Here is a 23,941-nt window from a genome sequence, read left to right on the forward strand (position 1 = left end):
TCAACAATAAACCAAACAACCCTAAGATTATCATCCACACTGGCTCGTTTGATATCCTACACAAGAAAACTGGCACTGAGATACTTAAAAAACATTTCACCCAGCTACTGAACACACTCAACAGATATCAAGATGTATTCATCAGTGGACCGATTGCATGCTTTCGCAGAGGAAAAGAAGCCTTCAGTCGACTACTATCTTTCAACACATGGTTGGCATCTGTCTGTCTGACACACAAACTGAGATTTATCGACAACTTCAATGTGTTCTGGAACTGTGCAGACCGTTTTCAAGCTGACGGACTCCACCCAAACCGTAGAGGATCTCGACTACTAACAGCAAATATCAATCACGTGCTCCTGACCACAAATCAAGCTTCTCTCCCTATCCCTGTTGTGTCTAAGCTGACTGACGCATCCCAAACAACCTCCCATGGAACAGAACAGAACATTCAAACAGCCTCCTGCAAGGACATGGGCCCTGCACAGATCTGCACCCCCCGGATGAATTCCCTTGTGATGGAACAGCTCAGTGACAGAGACTTTCCCAAAGAAAAGCTACGCTATGACAGCCACCATGCTATTTCATTGGACATACCGGTCATCGTCACAAACAGAAAATGGCATGGTAAAATGCATGGTTACAAACCTGAAACTAGTGTTAGAAGTCACAGAACTATCCATATTCTTCCAACAGATTAATCTACCCCTGTTTTATCTGTTAATACCCCACAGATGAAACTGGCCCTTCTAAATGTTAGATCACTAAATAACAAAACATTTCTAGTTAATGATCTGGTCAAAGAAAACAACTTAGACTGCATCTGTCTAACAGAAACCTGGCTAAACAATGACACGGCAACAGCAACTTTGATAGAAGCGTGTCCGCCCGATTACAGCTTTCACCAAGTTTCTAGGACATAAAAAAAAGGTGGAGGAGTCGCAGCTATTTTCTCCTCTAAACTGTTGTTCAAAATCACTGAGCTAGGTGAATTCACATCATATGAATATCTTGCTATAGAGCTCAAAACCGAATCAATACTTTTTGTTATTATATATCGGCCACCCAAGCACTCGCCAATATTCATACAAGAATTCTCTGAACTATTATCACTATGTGTCACTAGATATGACAAAGTAGTTTTAAACGGAGACTTAAATATCCAAGTAAATAAAAAAGCAGACCCAAGAACTATTGAGCTCTTAAATCTCCTTGACAGTTTCAATCTAACTCAACACATAACAGACCCAACACACCGACACGGAAACACACTAGATCTAGTGATAACAACTGGACTAAATATCAATAATATTTCAATAACTGATCTACCCCTCTCAGACCATCATTATATACTTTTTAATGTGGAAATTATCCTAACAAAAAAGAATTCTTAGTCCATAGAAGATATTTAGACGATACAGCTATGATGACATTTTCTGAACAATTTGCTCTATATGAGCCGACTAACCATGATTGCTCTCTGAATGAAATGGTAGAGAACCTCAATGATGCACTATTATCTGTGTTAGACTCTGTTGCACCACTGAAAACCAAAAAGAAGTGCACAAGCAGAACCTCCCCATGGCTGAGAAATAAAAATGTTAGTGAAACAAAAAGAAAATGCCGTGCAGCAGAGAAAATGGAAGAAAACAAAGATCACTATCCACTACAATATCTACAAAGATACACTAACCACCTATAACAAAACCATCCGTCTAGCAAGGAGAGAATATTTCTCCAACATTATTACAGAAAATGCCAGAAATTCCAGAGTTCTTTTCTCCACCATTGACCAGCTGCTAAACACTGTCCCTGCTCCACCTCCATCCTCAGTAGTTAAATGTGAAGAGCTTGCTTTGTTCTTCAAGAACAAAATAACTTTGATCAGAGCTAGTATTATTAATAGTGGGGTCGAAACTGACATCAGTAGATTCTGCAACATAACCATGAGCACATTTACCTGTATCACACTTAGTGAACTTTCCAAAATTGTCAGCGAATCTAACTCCACAACCTCAGATATTGATCCTATACCCACAACATTCTTTAAGCGAGTGTTTGATAGTGTCTCAGGTCCGGTGCTAGAGATTATAAACACATCCCTTAGAACTGGCGTTTTCCCAGATGCCTTCAAAACAGCTGTTGTAAAGCCCCTATTAAAGAAACCCAAATTGGATAACAGTCTACTTGCAAATTACAGACCAATATCAAACCTTCCATTTATTAGTAAAGTACTGGAAAAGATAGTTTTAGTCCAATTAAAGTCTTTTCTTGAAGAAAATAACATCCTGGAAGTCTCGCAGTCAGGTTTCAGGAAATATCACAGTACTGAAACTGCTCTCACCAAAATAATTAGCGACCTCAGACTAAACTCCATCCATCCATCCATCATCTTCCGCTTGTCCGGGGGTCGGGTCGCGGGGGCAGCAACCTAAGCAGGGAGGCCCAGACTTTCCTCTCCCCGGCCACTTCCACCAGCTCTTCCTGGGGGACCCCGAGGCGTTCCCAGGCCAGCCGAGAGACATAGTCCCTCCAGCGTGTCCTGGGTCTTCCCCGGGGCCTCTTCCCAGTGGGACGTGCCCAGAACACCTCACCAGGGAGGCGTCCAGGAGGCATCCTTATCAGATGCCCGAGCCACCTCAACTGGCCCCTCTCGACGCGGAGGAGCAGCGGTTCTACTCTGAGCCCCTCCCGGATGACCGAGCTTCTCACCCTATCTCTAAGGGAGAGCCCGGACACCCTGCGGAGAAAACACATTTCGGCCGCTTGTATTCGCGATCTCGTTCTTTCGGTCACTACCCACAGTTCGTGACCATAGGTGAGGGTAGGAACGTAGATCGACTGGTAAATAGAGAGCTTCGCCTTTCGACTCAGCTCCTTCTTCACCACAACGAACCGATGCAGAGCCCGCATCACTGCGGACGCCGCACCGATCCGCCTGTCGATCTCGCGCTCCATCCTTCCCTCACTCGTGAACAAGACCCCGAGATACTTGAACTCCTCCGCTTGGGACAAGATCTCCTCCCCGACCCGGAGATTGCACTCCACCTTTTTCCGGTCGATAACCATGGCCTCATATTTGGAGGTGCTGATTCCCATCCCAGCCGCTTCGCATTCGGTTGCGAACCGCTCCAGTGAGAGCTGGAGGTCACGGCCCGATGAAGCCAACAGGACCACATCATCCGCAAAAAGCAGCGACCCGATCCTGAGGTCCCCAAACCGGACCCCCTCAACGCCCTGGCTGCGCCTAGAAATTCTGTCCATATAAGTTATGAACAGAATCGGTGACAAAGGGCAGCCCTGGCGGAGTCCAACCCTCACCGGGAACAAGTTCGACTTACTACCGGCAATGCGGACCAAACTCTGGCACCGGTCGTACAGGGACCGAACAGCCCCGATCAGGGAGTCCGGTACCCCGTACTCCCGGAGCACCCCCCACATGAGCCCTCGAGGGACACGGTCGAACGCCTTTTCCAAATCCACAAAACATGTGTAGACTGGTTGGGCGAACTCCCATGCACCCTCCAGAACCCTGCCGAGGGTATAGAGCTGGTCCACAGTTCCACGGCCAGGACGAAAACCACATTGCTCCTCCTGAATCCAAGGTTCGACAATCCGACGGACCCTCCTCCAGCACCCCTGAATAGACTTTCCCAGGGAGGCTGAGGTGTGATCCCCCTAAAGTTGGAGCACACCCTCCGGTCCCCCTTTTTAAAGAGGGGAACCACCACCCCGGTCTGCCAGTCCAGAGGCACTGTCCCTGATGTCCACGCAATGTTGCAGAGTCGTGCCAACCAAGACAGCCCTACAACATCCAGAGCCTTAAGGAACTCCGGGCGGACCTCATCCACCCCAGGGGCCTTGCCACCGCGGAGCTTTTCAACCACCTCGGCGACCTCAGCCCCAGAGATAGAAGGGCCCCCCCCAATGTCCCCAGACTCTGCCTCCACGTCGGAACGCGTGTTGGTGGGATTAAGGAGGTCTTCAAAGTATTCCTTCCACCGATCCAGGACGTCCCCCATCGAGGTCAGCAGCGCACCATCCCCACCATATACAGCGTTGACAGTGCACTGCTTCCCCCTCCTGAGTCGCCGGATGGTGGCCCAGAACCTTTTCGAAGCCGTTCGGAAGTCATTCTCCATGGCCTCGCCGAACTCCTCCCACGCCCGGGTTTTTGCCTCCGCGACCGCCAAAGCCGCATTCCGCTTGGCCTGCCGGTACACATCAGCTGCCTCTGGAGTCCTACCAGCCAACAAAGTCCGATAGGCCTCCTTCTTCAGCTTGACGGCTTCCCTCACCTCCGGCGTCCACCACCGAGTCCGAGGGTTACCGCCGCGACATGCACCGACCGCCTTGCGTCCGCAGCTCCGGTCAGCCGCCTCAACAATGGAGGCCCGGAACATGGCCCATTCGGACTCAATGTCCCCGGCCTAGTTTTAGTCCAATTAAAGTCTTTTCTTGAAGAAAATAACATCCTGGAAGTCTCGCAGTCAGGTTTCAGGAAATATCACAGTACTGAAACTGCTCTCACCAAAATAATTAGCAACCTCAGACTAAACTCTGATGCAAATAAAGTCTCTATCCTTATCCTGTTAGATCTCAGTGCAGCATTTGATACAATTGATCACGACATCCTAATCAATAGACTGGAAAAGCTTATTAGGTTCACGGATAGTGTATTGAACTGGATGAAATCATATATCACAGGAAGGAAGTTTTATGTTAGTTTAGGTGACCATAGGTCCAAGAAACATGAGAACTGCTACGGGGTTGCTCAAGGAAGCTGCTTAGGTCCATTACTTTTTTCTCTTTATATGTTACCACTCGGCGACATAATCAGAGAACATAACATAGATTTCCATAGCTATGCGGATGACACACAACTATATATATCCACTGAACCCAACGATGCAACGGCCATCAATTCCATTACCAACTGCCTGTTGGCAATAAACAAATGGATGAACGCTAACTTTCTTAAATTAAATGAAGACAAAACCGAAGTCCTACTATGTGGCCCCAAATCCAAAAGAGAGATGCTTATTAAGAATCTTGGAGGTTTAACCCCCTGTCTTAAACCAGAGGTGACGAGTCTCGGTGTAATCCTGGACTCAGATTTGAATTTCAACTCTCACATTAATAAAGTGACCAAAACAGCTTTCTTTCACCTGAGGAATATAGCAAAGGTACGACCATTCATAAACCAAAATGATGCAGAGAAGTTAATTCATGCTTTTATATCCAGCCGGCTGGACTACTGTAACGCACTTTTCACTGGTATTCCCAAGAAAACCACTGAAAGACTACAGCTCATTCAAAATTCTGCAGCTAGATTATTAACCAAAACTAAAAGGAGAGAACACATTAGTCCTGTCCTAGCTACTTTACACTGGCTCCCTGTTACCTTCAGAATTGACTTTAAGGTCCTTTTCCTCACATACAAAGCTCTACACGGACAAGGACATAGCTACATTGCTAACTCCTTTATAAACTACACACCAGCTAGAACACTGCGATCATCAAATGCAGGCCTATTAGAGGTCACCAGAAGCAGTCATAAGAAGATTGGTGATTCGGCCTTTGTCAATTACGCCCCAAAACTATGGAACAAATTACCCATAAATATTAGGGAAGCAAACACTCTAGACATTTTTAAAAGACAGCTTAAAACCTACCTTTTTACCGAAAAATTTAAGTAATTTTATCTCAAAAGGTTTTTCCTACTTTTAATAATTATATTATTGTTACTTTTAAGATGCATGTTTAAAGTTGGTTTCTCTCTTGAACCGAGATCTTATTGGGATTTTTATTTTTGTTTGAATTGTTTATCACTTGTATTATTGTTTTTTTTGATTTTATGTAAAGCACCTTGAGCTGCAATTCTTGTATGAAATGTGCTATATAAATAAAGTCTTACTTACTTACTTATAGCCCGGTTTTAGAACCAAAAAATGGCTTTGTCCCAAGATCTCTACAGACCGTGCAGCTAATTTAATGCTCAACACTTGAACGGGGGCTTATTACTTGAAAGATGAATTATTTCTACTGTGTCGTCTCAGTTACACTATCAGGGCTTGCAGTGTTTCAGACAGAAATGACATGCCGTCGTGTAAATAACATAAGGACATTTAGTTTGTTTAATAAAAGAGCAAGCTATAGACCTGTTTTATAGGAAAGGTAACCTTACATGACTTATTTTGTGATGGGGCGTGATATATATATATTTATTTTTATTTTATTGTTATTAACTTGACATTCCAGGGGGGGGGGGTGAAATATTATATACAGCTAGCAAACTAACGCTAGCATCGCTAACGACATTGGCTAATTCAACTTCGGTAGTGTAACCAAGCTCATTCTAGGTTCGTTTTAGATATTTTTTACGGTCGTGTGGACAATAAGACATGGACGCGGTCTCTTTTCACAACTTGTATTTTCCCACTGCTCTTCTTGACATCGCCATTCGAACAGCCCTCACTGACTTCACGTAATGCTTATGTCAGCATCATGCCTACGGCAACTCCCGAGGGACAAAACACCCTTGTCTGTTGAACATCGAAAGGTCTGCTACAGTAGGCTAAAAAAGAGCTTAAACTTCATCAATATTTTAATTCATAATCATGTGCTGGAGTACAACACCCGACAACAAATTATCATCGTCCAAACACTTAGACTTTTCTGTACGCACGTTTTCCAGTGAATCGATACATTTTTACTAACTGTGTGTGTTATGACTAGGTTTGGGGGGAACGTGTGTGAACGTGGGCTGTATCCCCAAGAAGTTGATGCACCAAACAGCCCTGCTAGGAACAGCCTTGCAGGATGCTCGCAAGTTTGGCTGGGAGTACGAGGATATTGGTGAGTGGGGGTGGCGAAGGGGGGTTTAACATCCAGGGTTTAAACCAAGGTCATCTAGAAATGCTATTGCATCACAATAGCATTTCAAATCCAAGGTCTTCTTGTCAAGTCAACGCTTTGAAAAGCTATCGCTTTTTCTATAGATTTAAAACCAACGTTCATGTTAAGTGTAACTCAGCTTAATCTCAGGCAATACTTTGGTTTTGAGCTGTCAGTAGCAATTAATGATGAGAACCCTGTTGTTCCAGTCAAGCACAACTGGGAGACTATGAAGACTTCTATAAACAACTATATCGGTTCCCTGAACTGGGGCTACAGAGTAGCGCTGCGTGACAAGAACGTCAACTACGCCAACTCCTACGCTGAATTCATTGAACCACACAAAATCAAGGTTGTCCATCTTGCATTTTTACATTATCCTATGTGTTCACAAAGTGTTTGTCTCAGTAATGTTTTTACTTAATGTACTTAATTGTTACAATGTGTCACTAATTTACACTAAATTGAAACAAAGCCAAATAGTTCATATTTAAAGGAAACAAGTTTCTAATCTTTATATCTCTATAATTTGGATGCATCTAACCTTGGACTGACTCATTCCTGTGTAGGCAACCAACAAGCGAGGGAAAGAGACCTTCCACACAGGAGCTAGTTTTGTCATTGCCACAGGAGAGAGACCTCGCTACCTGGGTATCCCTGGAGACAAGGAGTATTGCATCACCAGGTTTGCCTCCCCCTTACACACTCACACTGAAAAAAATACTACACACCCACTTCAGGACTTTGTAGCGTGGAATTGGCACAGCATCACAGGACAGCCAGGTAGATGGACAGGAAAGGACCAGGAACTCTGTGTTGTCCATCATAGGAGGCCGATGTCCTCTTGGCGACTAAGTACAACATTGTCAGACTGTAATAGACCGATTTCCACTTGGTGACTAGGTCCAACTTTGGCTGACAACACCCACTTCAGGACGTTGTACGCGCAAAATTCTGCTTTTTCAATTCTGAAGGAAAAAGTCTTCTTGTTATTTACTTATCACAAATGAGCTTTTATAAACCACCAAAGCTTGGAGATTGTTATTGGTTTAGTAAGATTTGGATAGCTAACCATTTGAACAACGGGGACAAACAATGGAACAAAAGAAAAGAGGGGAGAGAATCAGGCATCATCTGAATAACTGGAATCTTGTGGTGAACTTATGAGAGTCAGTTCACATGTATTCTAATCAAACACAGTGTAAATTACATACCAATTTTTCACAAGTGAGAAATAGCTAGTCGCATTTCCTTTGTCGGTGTGTTGAAGCAGGTCGAAGCGGGTCCGTAGTTAAACGTGTCCGTGTAGTGAGATCAAAAGTTATTTTGTCAAAGATTTATTTAAATCCAGCAGTGAGATACTTCCTTTGTCTAGAATTTATTGAGCAGTGTTGTACAGACACTAGCCAAATTAATCCATAGGAGAAGCATTAGCGACGTTTGTCGCTAGTTTTTATAATCTAAAAGTGGGAATGTCTTGCTGCGGGTAAAACAATTGATTGGTCATTTATTGGCTTCGGTGTGTCCAAGGTGGTTCACAGATAAGTGTGAACTGGAATACAATTTTAGGATTGTGGCCTTGCATATACTTCATAATCTATCTACACAACATTGATAAATGGTTTATTTAGTAGATTACAATAAATTGGGTACCAAGGTTGACAGTTTTATTGTAACATGAAAGGAAGTTACATGAAAACATCAAATACATCACACAGAAAAGATAGCACACTCACACAAATCCTTATCATCCCTTAAGTGTCTTTCAGCAGTGTAGTCCTTGAGAAATGTTTTGTAAATCCACAACATTCATTTTTTGGATAATTCCTTTGTCCTGGCTAGCAGAGTCTGAGAAGTTTTTGGCCATCTCTCTGCAACCCGCTGTGGAGTGAGAGATGGCAAGTCTGGCATTGCTCCTCTGGGCTAGGATATGTGACATACCTATACATAACATAACAATACCTATACATAACATAACAACAACCTAACATATATTCATTATTTATTTTCCCACTCTAACTAGTCCCTCAATTTAGACAGTCTTGGTGTCCTCAATTTTGGCACTACATAGACAGTCTTGGTGTCCAAACAGCTGGAAGGTTCTGTTGCACGATTTAGACATAATTTAAGTTGTTGTGGCTAATAGTGAAGCTAACAGTAGCTAACTAGCTAGCCACAGTCACAAACATCATTAACGTCACAAACCTGTGTGCGAATACCTACAGTAGAACATCAGTTCAGTAGCTCGTTAGCTTCTGGGAGATGGTTAGCTAACTAAAACTGCAAAAAGACAGCTGCAGAAATGCCATGGGCAAAGGCCGGGTGATCTTAACCTCTTATGTAGCTAGCCACGTTTCCAGGTTGTGATATCAACACCCTGTTTTTTCACCCTTCGTACTGGTTAGCTATATCAATCCCACACAGCAGTAGCTAGTTAGCTTAGCTGTATAGGTTACTTACCGGTCTGGGGGTCAGGTCTGAGCTTGGATCAAAACGGAGCACAGCCGGCTTTTCCAGGTGAGCAAATTTGTACATTATGCCTGCTTGGGTGTGCTCTCCTGTAGCCGTGATGTCCAGTTCCCCAAAGCAACGGATGACGTATGTTAGCTAGCTAGCTTCCGGGAGGTACTGTACCTCAGTGGTAGGTAGAACAAATCACTACGATTAGTCGTCCTCGTTAAGGTGAGCATAAATAATGGTTACATTATACCTTCAAGAATGGGCCCTACAGTAGCTGATATCCTGTTACTAACAGTGTTAGCTAGTTGTCCAAAACACTGGGTCTATCAGCTGGTAGCCAGCTACTAGCTACAAGCCATATAGCTAGATAAATACTTTGTCATCTTTGTTGTCCATGTCTTCGTTGCTCAGCTAGAATTGTAGTGGACATTGATTATTAAAGCAATAAACCACTAGAGGGCCATCAAGTCCTGGAGAGCAATCGATGCCATCCATCATCCAAACGATTGGAGTGGATACAGGGCTCTAGAGTGCGACCAATTTGGTCGCATAATTTGTACGGGTGCGACTAAAATTTTTACTAGGTCGCACCGGTGCACCTAACCTCCTCGCATCCGCTGCCTCTCCAGGAATGAAGCGTTTGTTTCTTCTTTGACGGAACTCGCACTCATGGTTGGATCATATCGTGGTCTAAACTAATCAGTGACAGAGATGGGGTGGGTCTTTGCCTCTGATTGGTTGTGGTCCAGATATTCCTGTAGGCCTACACTGCTCCGTGCTGTGTGATTGAAATTACGACCTGAGCACCAGTTATGGCAGACCTGGGCATTGTACGGCCCGCGGGCCACAACCGGCCCACAGGCTGTTCCAATCCGGCCCGCGTGAGGTAAATCAAAAATTAAAAATAAATAAATGTGTTGAGCGGTTGTAAATATGTAGTCCTGAAACACTAGTAATCAGGCAATTTACATATGTGCGCTTGCGCAACCTCACCGACAGGAGAGTTAGGTGGTTAGCCCTCGAAAATGAAAAACGAAAGGTTGATACAGAATGTAGAGTTTTTAACAAGACATGGACTTCTAAGTATCTGTTTACTGAGGTCAAAGCTGTGTTCTTAGTTTTGGAGAACAGGTCGCTGTGTTGAAGGATTACAATTTTAATCGGCACTAAGGGAAAAAAACTAATGCGGACATAATAAGAACTTGACTGATTCAGTGGGCGCGGGCTGATGGTTTGCTAGTTAAATTGCACACTCGGATCATCACCTGTCAGCTGTCCTTCGCATATCCACCTCAGACATTCAGCCAGATTTCGATGCACTTGTTCAAGCCCACTGGATTCCTCTCACATAACAAAATGAACTGCAAAAAAGTATAGCTTTTTGTATAAAGTTGATCAATTGCATATCTTTAACATACTGCAAAACAACTTTTCAGTGTTGGTGAAGATTAACTAGTTACAAATAAAATGAAACACTGATGTAATGATTATTTTAGTTTTTACTGTTACTTCGATAGTCTTTTCCTAGTTGACCAACATGTAAAATATTTATATAAATATTTACAGCTAATCAAAATATATACTTTACTGCTTTTTACAATGGGGGAAAATGAATAGTGAGCAGAATTAAGTTCAAGTTATCGTTGATGCGGCCCTCCAACACATTTCAGGTTTCTCATGTGGCACCTTGTCAAAATTAATTGCCCACCCCTGAGTTACGGAGCTGGGCCATGGAGCTAACCCATGGAGCTAGGATGTTGATGCTAGGGAGAGTGTGGCAAGCTGGTTTAGCCAAGGCCAAAGGGCAAGAAAGCCAAATTACAGGTGTTGGCCATCTGAAGGGCATGCGACAGCAAGGGGGGACCCGCTATAAGACTTTGAGCCATGAAATGTTAGGTCTCAGTTCAGGGAAACACTTTTAAACAGTAGCACTTTCCATTTTAAAATGTTTTATTTTGCTTGCAATGTTTTAGTTTGGCAGCTCAGTGAAGCACTTAAAATATTTTTATATACAGTTTAATTGTGCGTCAAATAAAACCAATATTTACCTACACTTTATTCTTGTTTAAGGTCATTTACATAATATATATGAATGTATATGGAGCGTGATAAAAAGGTGACCTTGAAATTGTGGCGACGCAAGGAAAAATTTGGGTGCACCTAAATTTTGTGCTGGTGCACCTAAATAAAAAAGTTAGGCGCACCAGTGCAACCAAGGGAAAAAGTTAGTCTGGAGCCCTGGGATACTATAGATGACCCATATAGTGATTTTGACAGAACCAAGTTTCCTTCTGCTACCTAGTCTAGGTATGAACAAATTACTTTCTTGACAATAGGATTAGGGTTAGAGTGTACCCTTCACATACGCATTGTTTTTAAATCTCTGACAAACTTTATGTACGTAATTTTGTTTTGAGGAACTTGAAAAGAACCAGCCATAACAAATAATCTAAAAGTCTGGTTCAACCTGTGTACTGTGCGTATATGTACTTTGTGTTCTTGCAAAACCCTCTTGTCAAAATGTACACATCCCTTTCTACCCTCTCAGCGACGATCTGTTCTCCCTGTCCTACTGCCCTGGTAAGACCCTGGTCATCGGGGCGTCCTACGTGGCGCTGGAATGTGGCGGCTTCCTTGCTGGCCTGGGCCTGGACGTCACCATCATGGTACGTTCCATCTTGCTAAGGGGCTTTGACCAGGACATGGCCAACCGCGCCGGCGAGCACATGGAGGAGCACGGCGTCAAATTCCTCCGGAAATACGTCCCAGTCAAGGTGAGGGATTGGATAGGTTGATGGATAGATTTATGATTTATGTATGCATTAATTTACAGATGGTGATGAATAGATGGATGTTTGAAAAGATATATGGGTGAATGTATGGCAGAGTGGAAGGATTGATGTATGGAGAGATGGACAGTAGCAGTGGACAGTATCCGGTAGGGTTGGGTATCGTTTTAATTTGATGGATTCCGATTCTGGTTTTCATATTCGGTTCTTATCCAATCTTGGTTACGTTTACATTTATTCACTTAGCAGACACTTTTATCCAAAGCGACTTCCAAGAAAGAACTTTACAAAAGTGCATAGGTCACTGATCATAACAACGAGATAGCCCCAAAACATTGCGGGTAGCCAAAACATGAAGCATACATTGTGAATGCCAAATAAGTTGCAAATAAGTGCCAAAGGGAAGATCCATAAGAGCATGTAGTTAAACAAGTTACAATTAAACAACATGAACCTCAAAAGTGCAAGAGTGTACCTATAGAAAAGCAAGCAACAACTAGAGAGGGTACCATTTCTGGGGAAATTGTAGGGTGTGCTTGCTTGCGTCGGTTAGACAGGGGTCCGTTTTTGAATGACATTTTTACAACTGATTTCTGTATATTTTATATGAAAATGCATAGTTATTATTTATAAAGATTAAATAGATTTAAAAGATTTTTTTTTTGCTGCTCATTTACAACTGAAAATACGAGTGAAGTGTAGAATGAAATAGATGTCTTCTCATTTTCCCTGCAAGAGGCAGCCTCATCGTTGAATCAAAACGAATACATTTGGCAGACCGGTGTAAAAATTGACCTAATCTCTATGATTTAAACGTCATTTTAAGTTTTTCCCTTCTCGTGATATTTTCAGGCATGTAGCGTACTCATTGCATTCAATCATTAATAAAGAACCCCCTTTGAAGATTATTCTACGACGTTACCCGGCAGTAGAAGATGGAATCGCGATGCAAACAGTACCATCTGCTAACTGAAAATATGCCCCCCAAAATGTAAATAAGCTTGACATTTATTTAGTGGAAAATCGCTCATTCATAAAAAGCTCACTGGTAGCGACCATTGTCAGTAACAACGCAAAATGCGATATAGCCCTGTGTGGAGAAGCTGCCCCGGTAAGTTGTACTACTACGGTACAGTACTAGTAGACTACTGCTGTGTTCGTCTTGGTAGCGATTGCGTTGGTTGAATTGGATTTAACGTTCCGTTGTATGGTTTAGGCTGAAATTAATTATTTTCATGAACAGATTGACAACGTTTAGGCTGTGGCAATGAAGTTCAGGTTAGTAGTTAGATAGACTTTTGATTTAAGTAAGGAGAGTGCCGAACATGTTCTGTCGCCGTTTGACTTCCTAAACAGCTGTGTACTCTAGATGTTTTTGTAGTGTGTCTCGCGTAAGCTACAGCGTTGCAGTTAGCTACACTGGTTTGAAACCACAGGTAATGGTAATTTCATCAACAAATTGTTTACTAATGTCAGAATAAATCCTACAACGAAAATGTATATGTGAGGAATGTGTACTTTAACGATTGAAAACAGATACATTATAGACCACTGTAGTATGTGTTGCCCGGGCAACACAGGCTATAATGTCATGATGCTAATACTTCAGTGAAATAGTAGACTACTGTTTCCGAAAGTAGATGTACTTCCTTAATAATATCAGCTTATATTGTAGTTACATTACACATCATAATTGTGTGTCATATCACAAAGTAAAATGAGTAAATAGTTATCACCCTGGCCTCTTTGCTTGTGGCGTTTCTGCAGCTGCCTTGCAGTAAAGCTATAGTTAGCCTAGCTATCCCTTAACAGATGCGAAACGAATGTTCTGCCAAAGGTAGTCACGCGTGTTTTCGTGACGTTAGTGACGTTAGTAACGTCAGTGACTGTGGCTAGCAAATTAGCTGCCTTGCAGTAAAGCTATAGTTAGCCTAGCTATCCCCCAAGTTAACAGATACGAAACGAATGTTCTGCCAAAGGTAGTCACGCGTGTTTTCGTGACGTAGTGACGTTAGTAACGTCAGTGACTGTGGCTAGCAAATTAGCCACCGTTAGCTTCACTTTTCGCCACAAAAACTTAACTTCAGCCTAAACCATGCAACGGAACGTAAATCCCAATAGAAGCAACTCAATCTCTACCAAGACGAAACTTTTGACACCTAGGTTGTCTAGGTAGGCCAAATATTGACTGAGTTTTAGGGGGGCAAAAAGAAATAAAAATAATAATAATAATAATAATAATATATATGTGAGAGAACAAAGGTTGTGCTCTCGCCGAAGGCTTGAGCACACCCAATAATATATTTTACAGCGAGTACAAGAATTTCAAATCAGTTACATCTAACCAACAAGAGCAACAAGTCCCTCAATAAGAGTCATTATGTTCCTGGAGGAAACTAACATCAGGTCCAGCAAATTATTCCTAAGTACCGTTGTACTCCCGGTCTCTGATGGAGGTGGGGAGTTGATTCCACCATTGGGGGGCCAGGCAGGAGAAGAGCTTGTGTTGGGACCGGGCGCTCTTGAGTGGTGGGACCACCAGACGGTTGTCAGAAGAAGACCCTAGGTGGCGGGTGGGGGTGTAAGGCTGGAGGAGCGACTCGATGTCGTCGGGTGCAGTCCCGTTCACCGCTCGGAAGGTCAGTACCAGGGTCTTGAATCTGATACGGGCCATGATGGGAACCCAATGGAGGGAGATGATGAGCGGGGTAACATGGGAGCGTCTGGGTAGATTGAAGACCAGGCGGGCTGCTGCGTTCTGAATCCTCTGAAGAGGGCGGGTTAAACATGCTGGGAGACCGGCGAGAAGCGAGTTGCAGTAGTCCAACTTGGAGAGGACAAGTTCTTGGACTAGGGCTGTCAAAATTGCTCAAAAATGACGTTCGAATATTCCCTTTAAAAAAAACACATGTATTCGAATATATTCGAATTTTTGGTTGCCCATTAGGCACGTCAATAACAGGACAAATTAATACAACGAGTTACAACTACTTGTATACTGTAGGTAGGCCTAATTTATTTAAGTTTAAACATATTTAACAACATATTACCTACACAAAAAGAAGTAAATTAACTAATGGCCAAGACCGCAGACCTTGGCCTCTCGCTCGCACGCACGCACTCTTTCTTTCTCTCTCTCCCGCACCGTCGCGCTCTCTGCGCATAGCGGTGTAAAATGAACGACAACAATAAACAAATGCTGAGTTCTGATCAAGAACTCATTTGTGCAAGCAATTTAAGGTCGCGATTCTTGTCCCAAATATGGCAGGCTTCATTCAGTGATTGAAACAAATATTAACATTAATTGAAGTTTTACAGTATAGAACCGATATTGAACGCGCCGAGCGAGCTGTGCTGTGGTAAACATGACTTAAGTTTATTTGCAGGTCGCCCCAATGTGCGTAGTGTCTGACCGTGCTGTTATCAACTACCAATGTGAACATTGCTGATACAGCTATCTAGCTAATCTACGATTGGAACACACACGGCTATCTAACTCCTACGTTCATCAAGACTCAACTGTTTTCTAACATCTTAGGTCAGAAGCTGGAGTCGCCAGAAGATTGTCTGTGGTGACAGCTACGCTCTAATCCTCAACATGCATCCATTCATTTCTATTGGCCATATTTAGCCACAAATTATCTTGGAGCTCTCCAAAAAATTTGAATTTTGCCTTTTCTGTGCACCACTTTGCCATTTTTTGTTTCATTTTGTTGGCCGATCATTTAATGGAGGCAGTAAGCTAGAAACCTTTTGGCTTTAGCCTAAATTTGAGCTGTAAAGTCAACCAATCAGCTTGTAGCCATGTGAAATGTTCAACCAGGGAAGTACAAACGACAGTGTGGAAGAAACCTCTTGCAAATAATCATTTTTATCTACAGAGAAATTCCACCAAGGGATTGTAATATCCATCGTAATAAAGTTAGGAATCGAAATGCGCGTCTTATCAAATCCATGGTTCTTGGAAATGTTGAACTGTTCCTAAAATGGAACTTGTTCTCGATACCCAAACTTAGTATTTGGGGATGACGTTGAATTGGATTTTGCCATATTGTGGATATCATGATAAATGTATGAAATTTGCCTCTCCTTTTCTGTCCTAATGTCAGTTGAATGAGAAAGCTGGGCATCTTCCTCTATGTTGCACACATGCTACTAGCCTGTAAATCTCAACAAACCAGCATGGGCAAAAGCAGACATAGGAATTGCATTGAAATACACTGCACAATATGTAAAAATAAGGACAAATGTGGGGATAAATAGTTGCATTTTCAATCCTTTTTCTGAATGAATGGAAAAAGTTTTACAGTTTTAACAGCTTTGTAAATATACGTAAACACTAATTTACGTTTAAGAACATGACTGGATCAATGCTCACATTCTGTTGAGGATCTAGTAAGCTTGAGACATAACCTTGGAGTCAGGTGGCTGAGCGGTTAGGGAATCGGGCTAGTAATCAGAAGGTTGCTTGTTTGATTCCCGGCCGTGCTAAATGACGTTGTGTCCTTGGGCAAGGCACTTCACCCTACTTGCCTCGGGGGAATGTCCCTGTACTTACTGTAAGTCGCTCTGGATAAGAGCGTCTGCTAAATGACGTAATGTAATGTAAATGTAAGCTCCTAATTTCTGGCCCCCAAAGTACACAACTTTTTATGTTGTTTTGAAATGCTCGGCAACCATTGCAATAACACATTTTAAAATGTTGCCTTTGAGTATGAATTAGCCTAAATATCTTTGTGACCGACAACATTTTTGCAGTCTGTTTGCCACCCAGACATGTCGAGTGACGTAATATGAACCAGCCTTCATGGACAAGTGAGAGCCACAGGGTCAAGCCATACAGAGGCTCAAGACGCACTTGTTCCGGGAGTACAACGGTACTTAGGAATGGTTTGCTTGACCCGATGTTAGTTTCCTCAAGGATCACAATGACTCTTGCTCAGAGACTTGTTGCTCTTGTGGTTAGTGGTAACTGATTTAAATTTTTTGTACTCGCTGTGATATATTGTTTTTATTATTGTTGCTTGTTTTGTTTTTTTTCACAGGTACACTTGCACGTATAGCGGTTCATGTTGTTTAATTGTAACTTGTTTAACTTAACTTCTGGTTCTTCCCTTTGGCACTTACTTTGGTTGTTCATAATGTGTGCTTCATGTTTTGGCCACTGTTTTTGTGGCTATCTTGTTGTTATGATCAGTGACCTATGCACTTTGTAAAGCTCTCTCTTGGAAGTCGCTTTGGATAAAAGCGTCTGCTAAATGAATAAATGTAAATGTAAATACAGACTGTCTGGTTAATAGAACTAGAGACTGAAGCTTCAAGAAGTTAGTTTGGAAAGGTGACAGTTTACATTTTGAATTAGCTTAATGTGCTTTGAAAAAAGCACTTATTTTGTGTGGGAATACTGAGCTGGACTAAGTATGATTTTTCTGAAATAACGGTTTAATAGTTATTCCGGGGGAAATCATGGAATTACATAACAGAAACTATAATAAAACATGTATCAGAAAATCAACTGTATTTGCTGATGTATTTAAAGGTTTTTAATTTCACCCTAATGATACTTCCCTTCATTAACAACTGACGCAAATGGTACTGTTACTTTCGTTGTAATCTATTCATCGAGTTCTCCTAGTTAAATTTCTAAAGTTCTTTAGTTAAATCAATGAATTTAATTCCTTGTGTGAATACTGTCATGCTTACATGACAAAATGTGAAACGCTTCAAACAATTTTTGTTGAGCCTCATTGGAGCTGGGAATTCCAGGATGTTATCCTATGGTGTTCAACTTCAGGGAAAGTTTAAGTTGCTTGCTACTTTAGTGGCTGTGTCTGTGTGTGTATTTGCATAAAGTGGGATCCTACATCTGCATTGTGTATTCTCACATATGCCTTATTAGTTAGTTTAGGAAACAGAAATATGACAAATTTACGTCTCATTTACACATTAAATTACACACTAGACAGTACACCAGTATAACTGCAGTGATGGTAAGTGACAGCTACAGTACACATTTTTAAGTTGTAAAGTACACATTTTCCTCTTGTAAGACACAAAACAAGAGTTGTCAAAATCTGCAACGCACAGTGTTGGTAAAAATCTTTTGAGAAAGATTCAAGACGTGATGAGTGCCTAGGATAGATTCAGGGAGGAGGTTGATTGAGATTTGGGCTCAGTACAGAGACACTATTCTGAAGACATACAGTAGTTGATCATTTTGATCAGTACAGTAAGGCTAATATGCTAGCATAAGGTATTCCTGCATAAGGTGTTCATGCATTTGCCAAACTAGTGCACAGTGCCCTGGATGATGAGACACACACTGCACATCCTTGTGTGCTGATATGGACACTTGCAAAATGTGAACTTTGCACAGTACCTAGTAGGGGTGGAACGGTACACTGAAGTCACGGTTCGGTTCATACCGCGGTTCAGACATCACGGTTCGGTACGAGTTCGGTACAATGGAGGGAAAAGCAAAACAAAAATGCAGAAGCAGGGCTCCAGACTAACTACTGTACATGCAAGTCTTAGCTAAATGTATGATGCGCTTGTCGATCAGTCCTCCTACACGATAGGCTACTTGCTGAGCAACAGCGCAAACACAGGCAGGGATACAGTAGCAGCAACGCTAGTGCTAAATAAGTATTAAGACATGTTCGTAGTCTAGATATAGAGAAAAATAGCCTAAACTTTCCTAGACTTTTAGCTGCGGTACTAATGCTGAGGGCTCGCTGATATCGCTGTCTTACTAGAACGTGCATTTAGTCATTTATTTAGCAGACGCTCTTATCCAAAGCGTCGTATCTATGAGTCGTTGCTAACGTGTGCTGACGTTGTGCACACCCAATAAATTCCAAATTTGTAGGTCGCACATGCGTAGTACTTGTAAAAAATGCTCGCACTGTCTCAAAAACTGTCTGGAGCCCTGAGAACTTGAAGCCAATTTTTTTTTATTGGTTATGTCTCAGGCTGTATCACCTAGTCTCTCCCTCCCAGTCTCTCCCCTGAGTACATTTTAGGACATCCTCAGATCTCAGACTCAATTCTCATTCTCAAACGAAAAGGCGTCAGGTCTCAGACCAAAAGTCGTCAGACTCAGGCGAAACGGCTTCAGTCTCAGAAAAACCTTTGTCATTCTCAGACAAAACGCCGTCAAACCAAACTGTGTCAGAAAAACCTCTGTCATTATCAGGATAAGGAGTCCATTTCTTTTTTGTATTACCACATTACAGTTAAATGTATTTATACCACGGCTTTCTGTGGTGAACATAAACTGTCCATATTTCTGATGGGTGAAGTTAAATAAAAAATGTGGTCCATCATCTCCTATAACATAAAAGAAAATAACAATCTGTGCTTAATAGAGGCAGTGTATATGGTCTATCACAACACAATGTACCTCTTAAAGGTAGTTTCATTGTATTTTTTAGTTTTTTTCTGAAACACAAGTTTGTCCACACTTTCACTAGTGAGGGTAGATCTTGTGGCAGTGACTATGTCACCTACGGTTGAAAAAACCCTCTCACTTGGGACGGAGGTGGCAGGTACTGCCAGGTAGCATTAGTCCAACTTGGCTAGATGTGGAAATATTGTTTCATTGGACTTCCACTAGCCAAGCGGGTCGGATTCCACAGAAGTGCTTTCCTTGGCTATGTAGGCATATACTGCCTCCTTCACCTTCTGCTGTAAATCAGGATGGTTCCTCTGACCAGTTGCAAAGAGGGAGCCAAAGACTTCTGCCATGGCTGACTTCTTTGGAGGAGGTGGGGAGGATGATGTCTCACTCTGGCATCTCTGGTAAGGAAGTAGCCTGTGATGTTGATGGCCTGTCCTGTGTTGTCTGTGGTCTCAGTCTGCAAAGACAACAGTAAATGATTGGGTTTTATGAGTGAACACTGTAACAACAATATGTTCAGTAAAGACATGACAGAAGTGAGGAAAAATCTGTCAAATAAAAAACAACCTTAACATTAAATACATACCTGCTCTGTTCTGCTGAGAACTTCTTCCAAGACGTTCTGGTGACAGGCACCATCCAAGTGAGGGAGCGATTTGAACCTGGGGTCCAATGCAGTGCATTTATTAAAGAAATCCTGGAGATCTGGGTCAATGTATCGGATTTGCATGTTCTCTCTGATGGCATGCTTAATTTCTCTGACGATGGGAGTATCGTCATCATTTCGTTCCATAGACTTCATTATCATTGTTTTGAGTGGTAGGATCATTGAAACCGACGGTGTTGTTTCAGTGCTCAAAATTGTAGTGATGGTCTTCAAAGGTTTCATGATCTTAATCACACTCTCTGCGAAGCTCACCTCCTGATCTGACAGATGTGAGGCGTCCTTGTTCTTTACTGACTTGTCTGTTAATGCAGAGTAAATGGCAACTTGCTGTTCCAGATAGCGCTCGACCATTTTGTAGCTGGAGTTCCAGCGTGTCGACACATCATGTATGAGGTGAGGTGTTTTGGCAAGTCGAGGATCACCTGTTTACACTACAAAACATACGCAGCCGTCGTGCTACGATGGGAAAAAGTAACACTCTTTCTGATTTTTCGAGATACCTGGTTGACTGCCAGTGCTTTTTGTGCGGCTAAATTTAGGGTATGGGCAAAGCATGCTACATGCGGACCCAGCCCTGCTTCTTTGACGGCATTAACAATGTTTTTTGCATTGTTTGTGGTCACTGAAATAGTTGTTCCAGGCCTCTCTAGTTTCCACTCTGCCACAACCTCCTGTAGCTTCTCAGCTAGATGAGTGCTTGTGTGCTGCTCATACAGGGGCCGTGTCTGTAGAACAGACGCTTTCATTTCCCACTCAGAGTCAATAAAATGAGCAGTCAACGTGAGATAGCTTTCCGTAGCACAAAGTCCAACCATCAGTCGTTAGTGAAATGGAGGGTGCAGCTGACAACTCGTGCTCCATCAACGTCCGTGTTTGGTTGTATATGGAAGGGACTACAGTTTGCCTCATGTGGATGCCTCGTGTGGCTTGTTGTAACGAGGTTCGAGTACATGCAGCAAATACTTGAAACCAGGTTCCTCTACTAGCGAATACGGGCGCATTGAAGATGTCATGTACATTCCAATTGCTTCAGTGATTTTTTTGGCCGTATTGGTGTCTGAATCTAAAGGCTGGCTAAGCACTGTAGGGAGGAGAAGTTGGACATTTATTTTTTTGCCTCGTTCCTGTGATTGGCACACCTGTGTGATGGCGTCGGATATGCGTTAGCATGTTTGAGGTATTTCCACTCACATACCCCACAACTGCTGAACAACGCCGACACGAAGTCCTTGTCCTATCCACCACTCTCTCGCCTGTACTAGTGTAAGTGACTGGGAAACCGAAGTTTTCCCAAACCTGTGTCGCCACCAATCGCCATATTCGTCTTTAGTGCTGCTGCTGCTGGTAGCTATCTCTGACTCACTCAGGCACAGCTCGGCTACACAGGTGGCGGCGCCAATCAAAGTTTCAGAGCTAAGGCAGGGCTACAGATTAGGTGTCCCTAAAGAACACAAGTATTTAACAGAAGTTCCGCATTACATTAATTAATTTGCACGCAAGTTTGATTTATTTTTATACCGTGTATTCTCTGTGTAAATTCATGCACAGAACCGTGACGCCCGTACCGTTCGGTTCAATACGAATACATGTACCGTTCCACCCCTAGTACCTAGTTTTTGAGCTAATCATTCCACAAAAACACACACACACACACAGGTTCCTTGCATTATAGTGTAGATTAAATATGCAAAATGTGCAACAGTGGAGAAAATGCATTTTCAATCGAAACAATAGAGCATAAGGGAAAATTTGGCTGCAAGATACCACTTTGGGTGCCCCAGCCCCTCCCCCACTCTTGTCACTGAGGGTCAGGCACTGCTGCTGTCACTTGCTAGCTAACCTTCACTGAGGGGCTTGTTTAAATGTGCCATAATTGAAAAAAGGTTTAATTTTTCTGTATGTTTGAGATCACACAATACAGGTATATAATGGTCATTTTACCCACCAATCGTTAACTTGTAAAATCCAACTTTTGAAATCCTAAATTAAACAGTTATATATGAGACGTTTATTATTTTAACTACTGAAAACTGATCTATCACAGACTAACTATCATATTACTGTCTTACTAAATGAATATAGTGGAAACACTGGACTGTATAGTGAAAGCATGAGGATAGATGAGGTTCCTGAAAAAGGGATACATGATGACTAGGAAGTATAGTGGGACAGAGATGGTGAGAGAAATAAAGAGAGATAATGTTGGGACAAGAGGCTAGTAGAGGGAAGGACTTTTGAGTGTTCGTCAGCAGTGCACCGTTCCATTTTTTTTTTGTCACTTCATGGCTTGGAAATGCCAAGGAAAAAGGTCTGTTTTTAGCCACGAGGAAAGATATTCTTCTTACTCTTTCAAAAGTAGTTTGTCAGTAATGGAGGAGACGATTTGAAGGGAAACAAAACCCTTTAATGACTGGAACATTATCCGTTTCTTAGAAATGTGTATACCTTAAGACAATCTATTGATAAATTAAAATTAAGCCTACTGTTTGTGTGCGTGTGTGACTGTGTGTGTGTGTCTCTCAGGTGGAGGAGCTAGAGGCAGGCACTCCAGGGAGACTGAAAGTGACTGCCAAGTCAACAGACAGTGACGAGGTCATTGAGGGAGAGTACAACACAGTAAGTGCTATGACTTTCCTGCTTCTCCCCTACACCCCCCTTTCCATCCAGCACTCAACTTTTGCCTCATCATGCCTAGCACTGACTCCAAATCAAATTATTTTGCCATGTGTACTACATTGAAATGGAAAGTTCTTTTCACCAGTTTTTCAGTCAGTCCTGTGTTGGCGTAGCCTGGCTCTGCCCTCCTACGTACTTCCGCTCAATTTGGATTTTGCTTCTGTACTAGGTCTGGGATTTCAATGCATCAGTCGGTTTTCAGAAACAAATTTTTGTAGGTCCAATCAGCGAACAGAGGGAGTGGCTGAGAACGATGAAGTTGAAGTTGTAGTTCAGTAATGGCCGCGGAGAAAGATGCAAGCGAAGCTATTCTGCAGTTGTGGCAACACAGCCAAATATCCATAAGTTAAAGCCGGAGCAAGAACAATCCTTTGCTGAGTTTTGTTAGTGGTCATGATGTTGTGGCGCTCCTCCTCACGGGGTTCGGGAAAAGTTTGATTTTCCAGCTACGGCAGCTAGCTCCGTGGTGAAGGAGTTGGCTAAGGCGAACGCTAGCGATTGGTTATGGCAGATCAGAGTGGCTCTGGGAAGATCCAATAGTTTTAAACTTCAACAGAGTACCCGCCTTCAAGGAAGTTAACGCTTGTCAATGGAGCGATCCCAGACCCTCTGTACAAATGAAATGTACAAGGGTCTGGTTAGGACCAGGCTAGTGTTGTCACAGCCTAATTACTGAAGGCAACAGCTTTCTGGAAAATCTATTTCTTACTTGGAAATTGGTTTAAGTAGCTGACTTTGGGTACTTTGTGTGTGTCCCCCACCTCGCAGGTTTTGATAGCCGTTGGGCGTGATGCATGCACTGATAAGATCGGCCTGGACACAGCTGGTGTCAATGTCAACCCCAAGTAAGTCCTTCTTTCCTTTGACTGTCTGTTTCTGTCTATCTCTCTAATCCCCCCTCTTCATCTTCACTGACCATTCACAAACTCAGCTTCCTGTCAACTAGAAGGGGTATTTGTGTGTGTGACTGTACCTTTAAGACTTGAGTCATGGTGATTCAGCACATATGCTATCCCATAACCCTGTATGTGTGTGTGTGGGCGCGCGCTCGCG

General features: G+C 42.6%; 1 protein-coding gene across 1 annotated transcript in view; it reads left to right on the forward strand.

Annotated features, from left to right (window-relative positions):
* The window catches only part of txnrd3 (thioredoxin reductase 3), a 73,570-nt gene that overhangs the window by 20,086 nt on the left and 29,543 nt on the right, over positions 1 to 23,941 (forward strand). The window contains exons 6-11 of the mRNA XM_062456429.1: positions 6,739 to 6,858; positions 7,107 to 7,249; positions 7,467 to 7,582; positions 11,906 to 12,131; positions 22,736 to 22,828; positions 23,657 to 23,733. Coding sequence (XP_062312413.1) covers positions 6,739 to 6,858; positions 7,107 to 7,249; positions 7,467 to 7,582; positions 11,906 to 12,131; positions 22,736 to 22,828; positions 23,657 to 23,733 — 775 coding nt within the window. The remainder of the gene's footprint in view (positions 1 to 6,738; positions 6,859 to 7,106; positions 7,250 to 7,466; positions 7,583 to 11,905; positions 12,132 to 22,735; positions 22,829 to 23,656; positions 23,734 to 23,941) is intronic.

Source organism: Osmerus eperlanus, chromosome 1 (genome assembly GCF_963692335.1).
Source record: "Osmerus eperlanus chromosome 1, fOsmEpe2.1, whole genome shotgun sequence".
Taxonomy (NCBI): Eukaryota; Metazoa; Chordata; class Actinopteri; order Osmeriformes; family Osmeridae; genus Osmerus; species Osmerus eperlanus.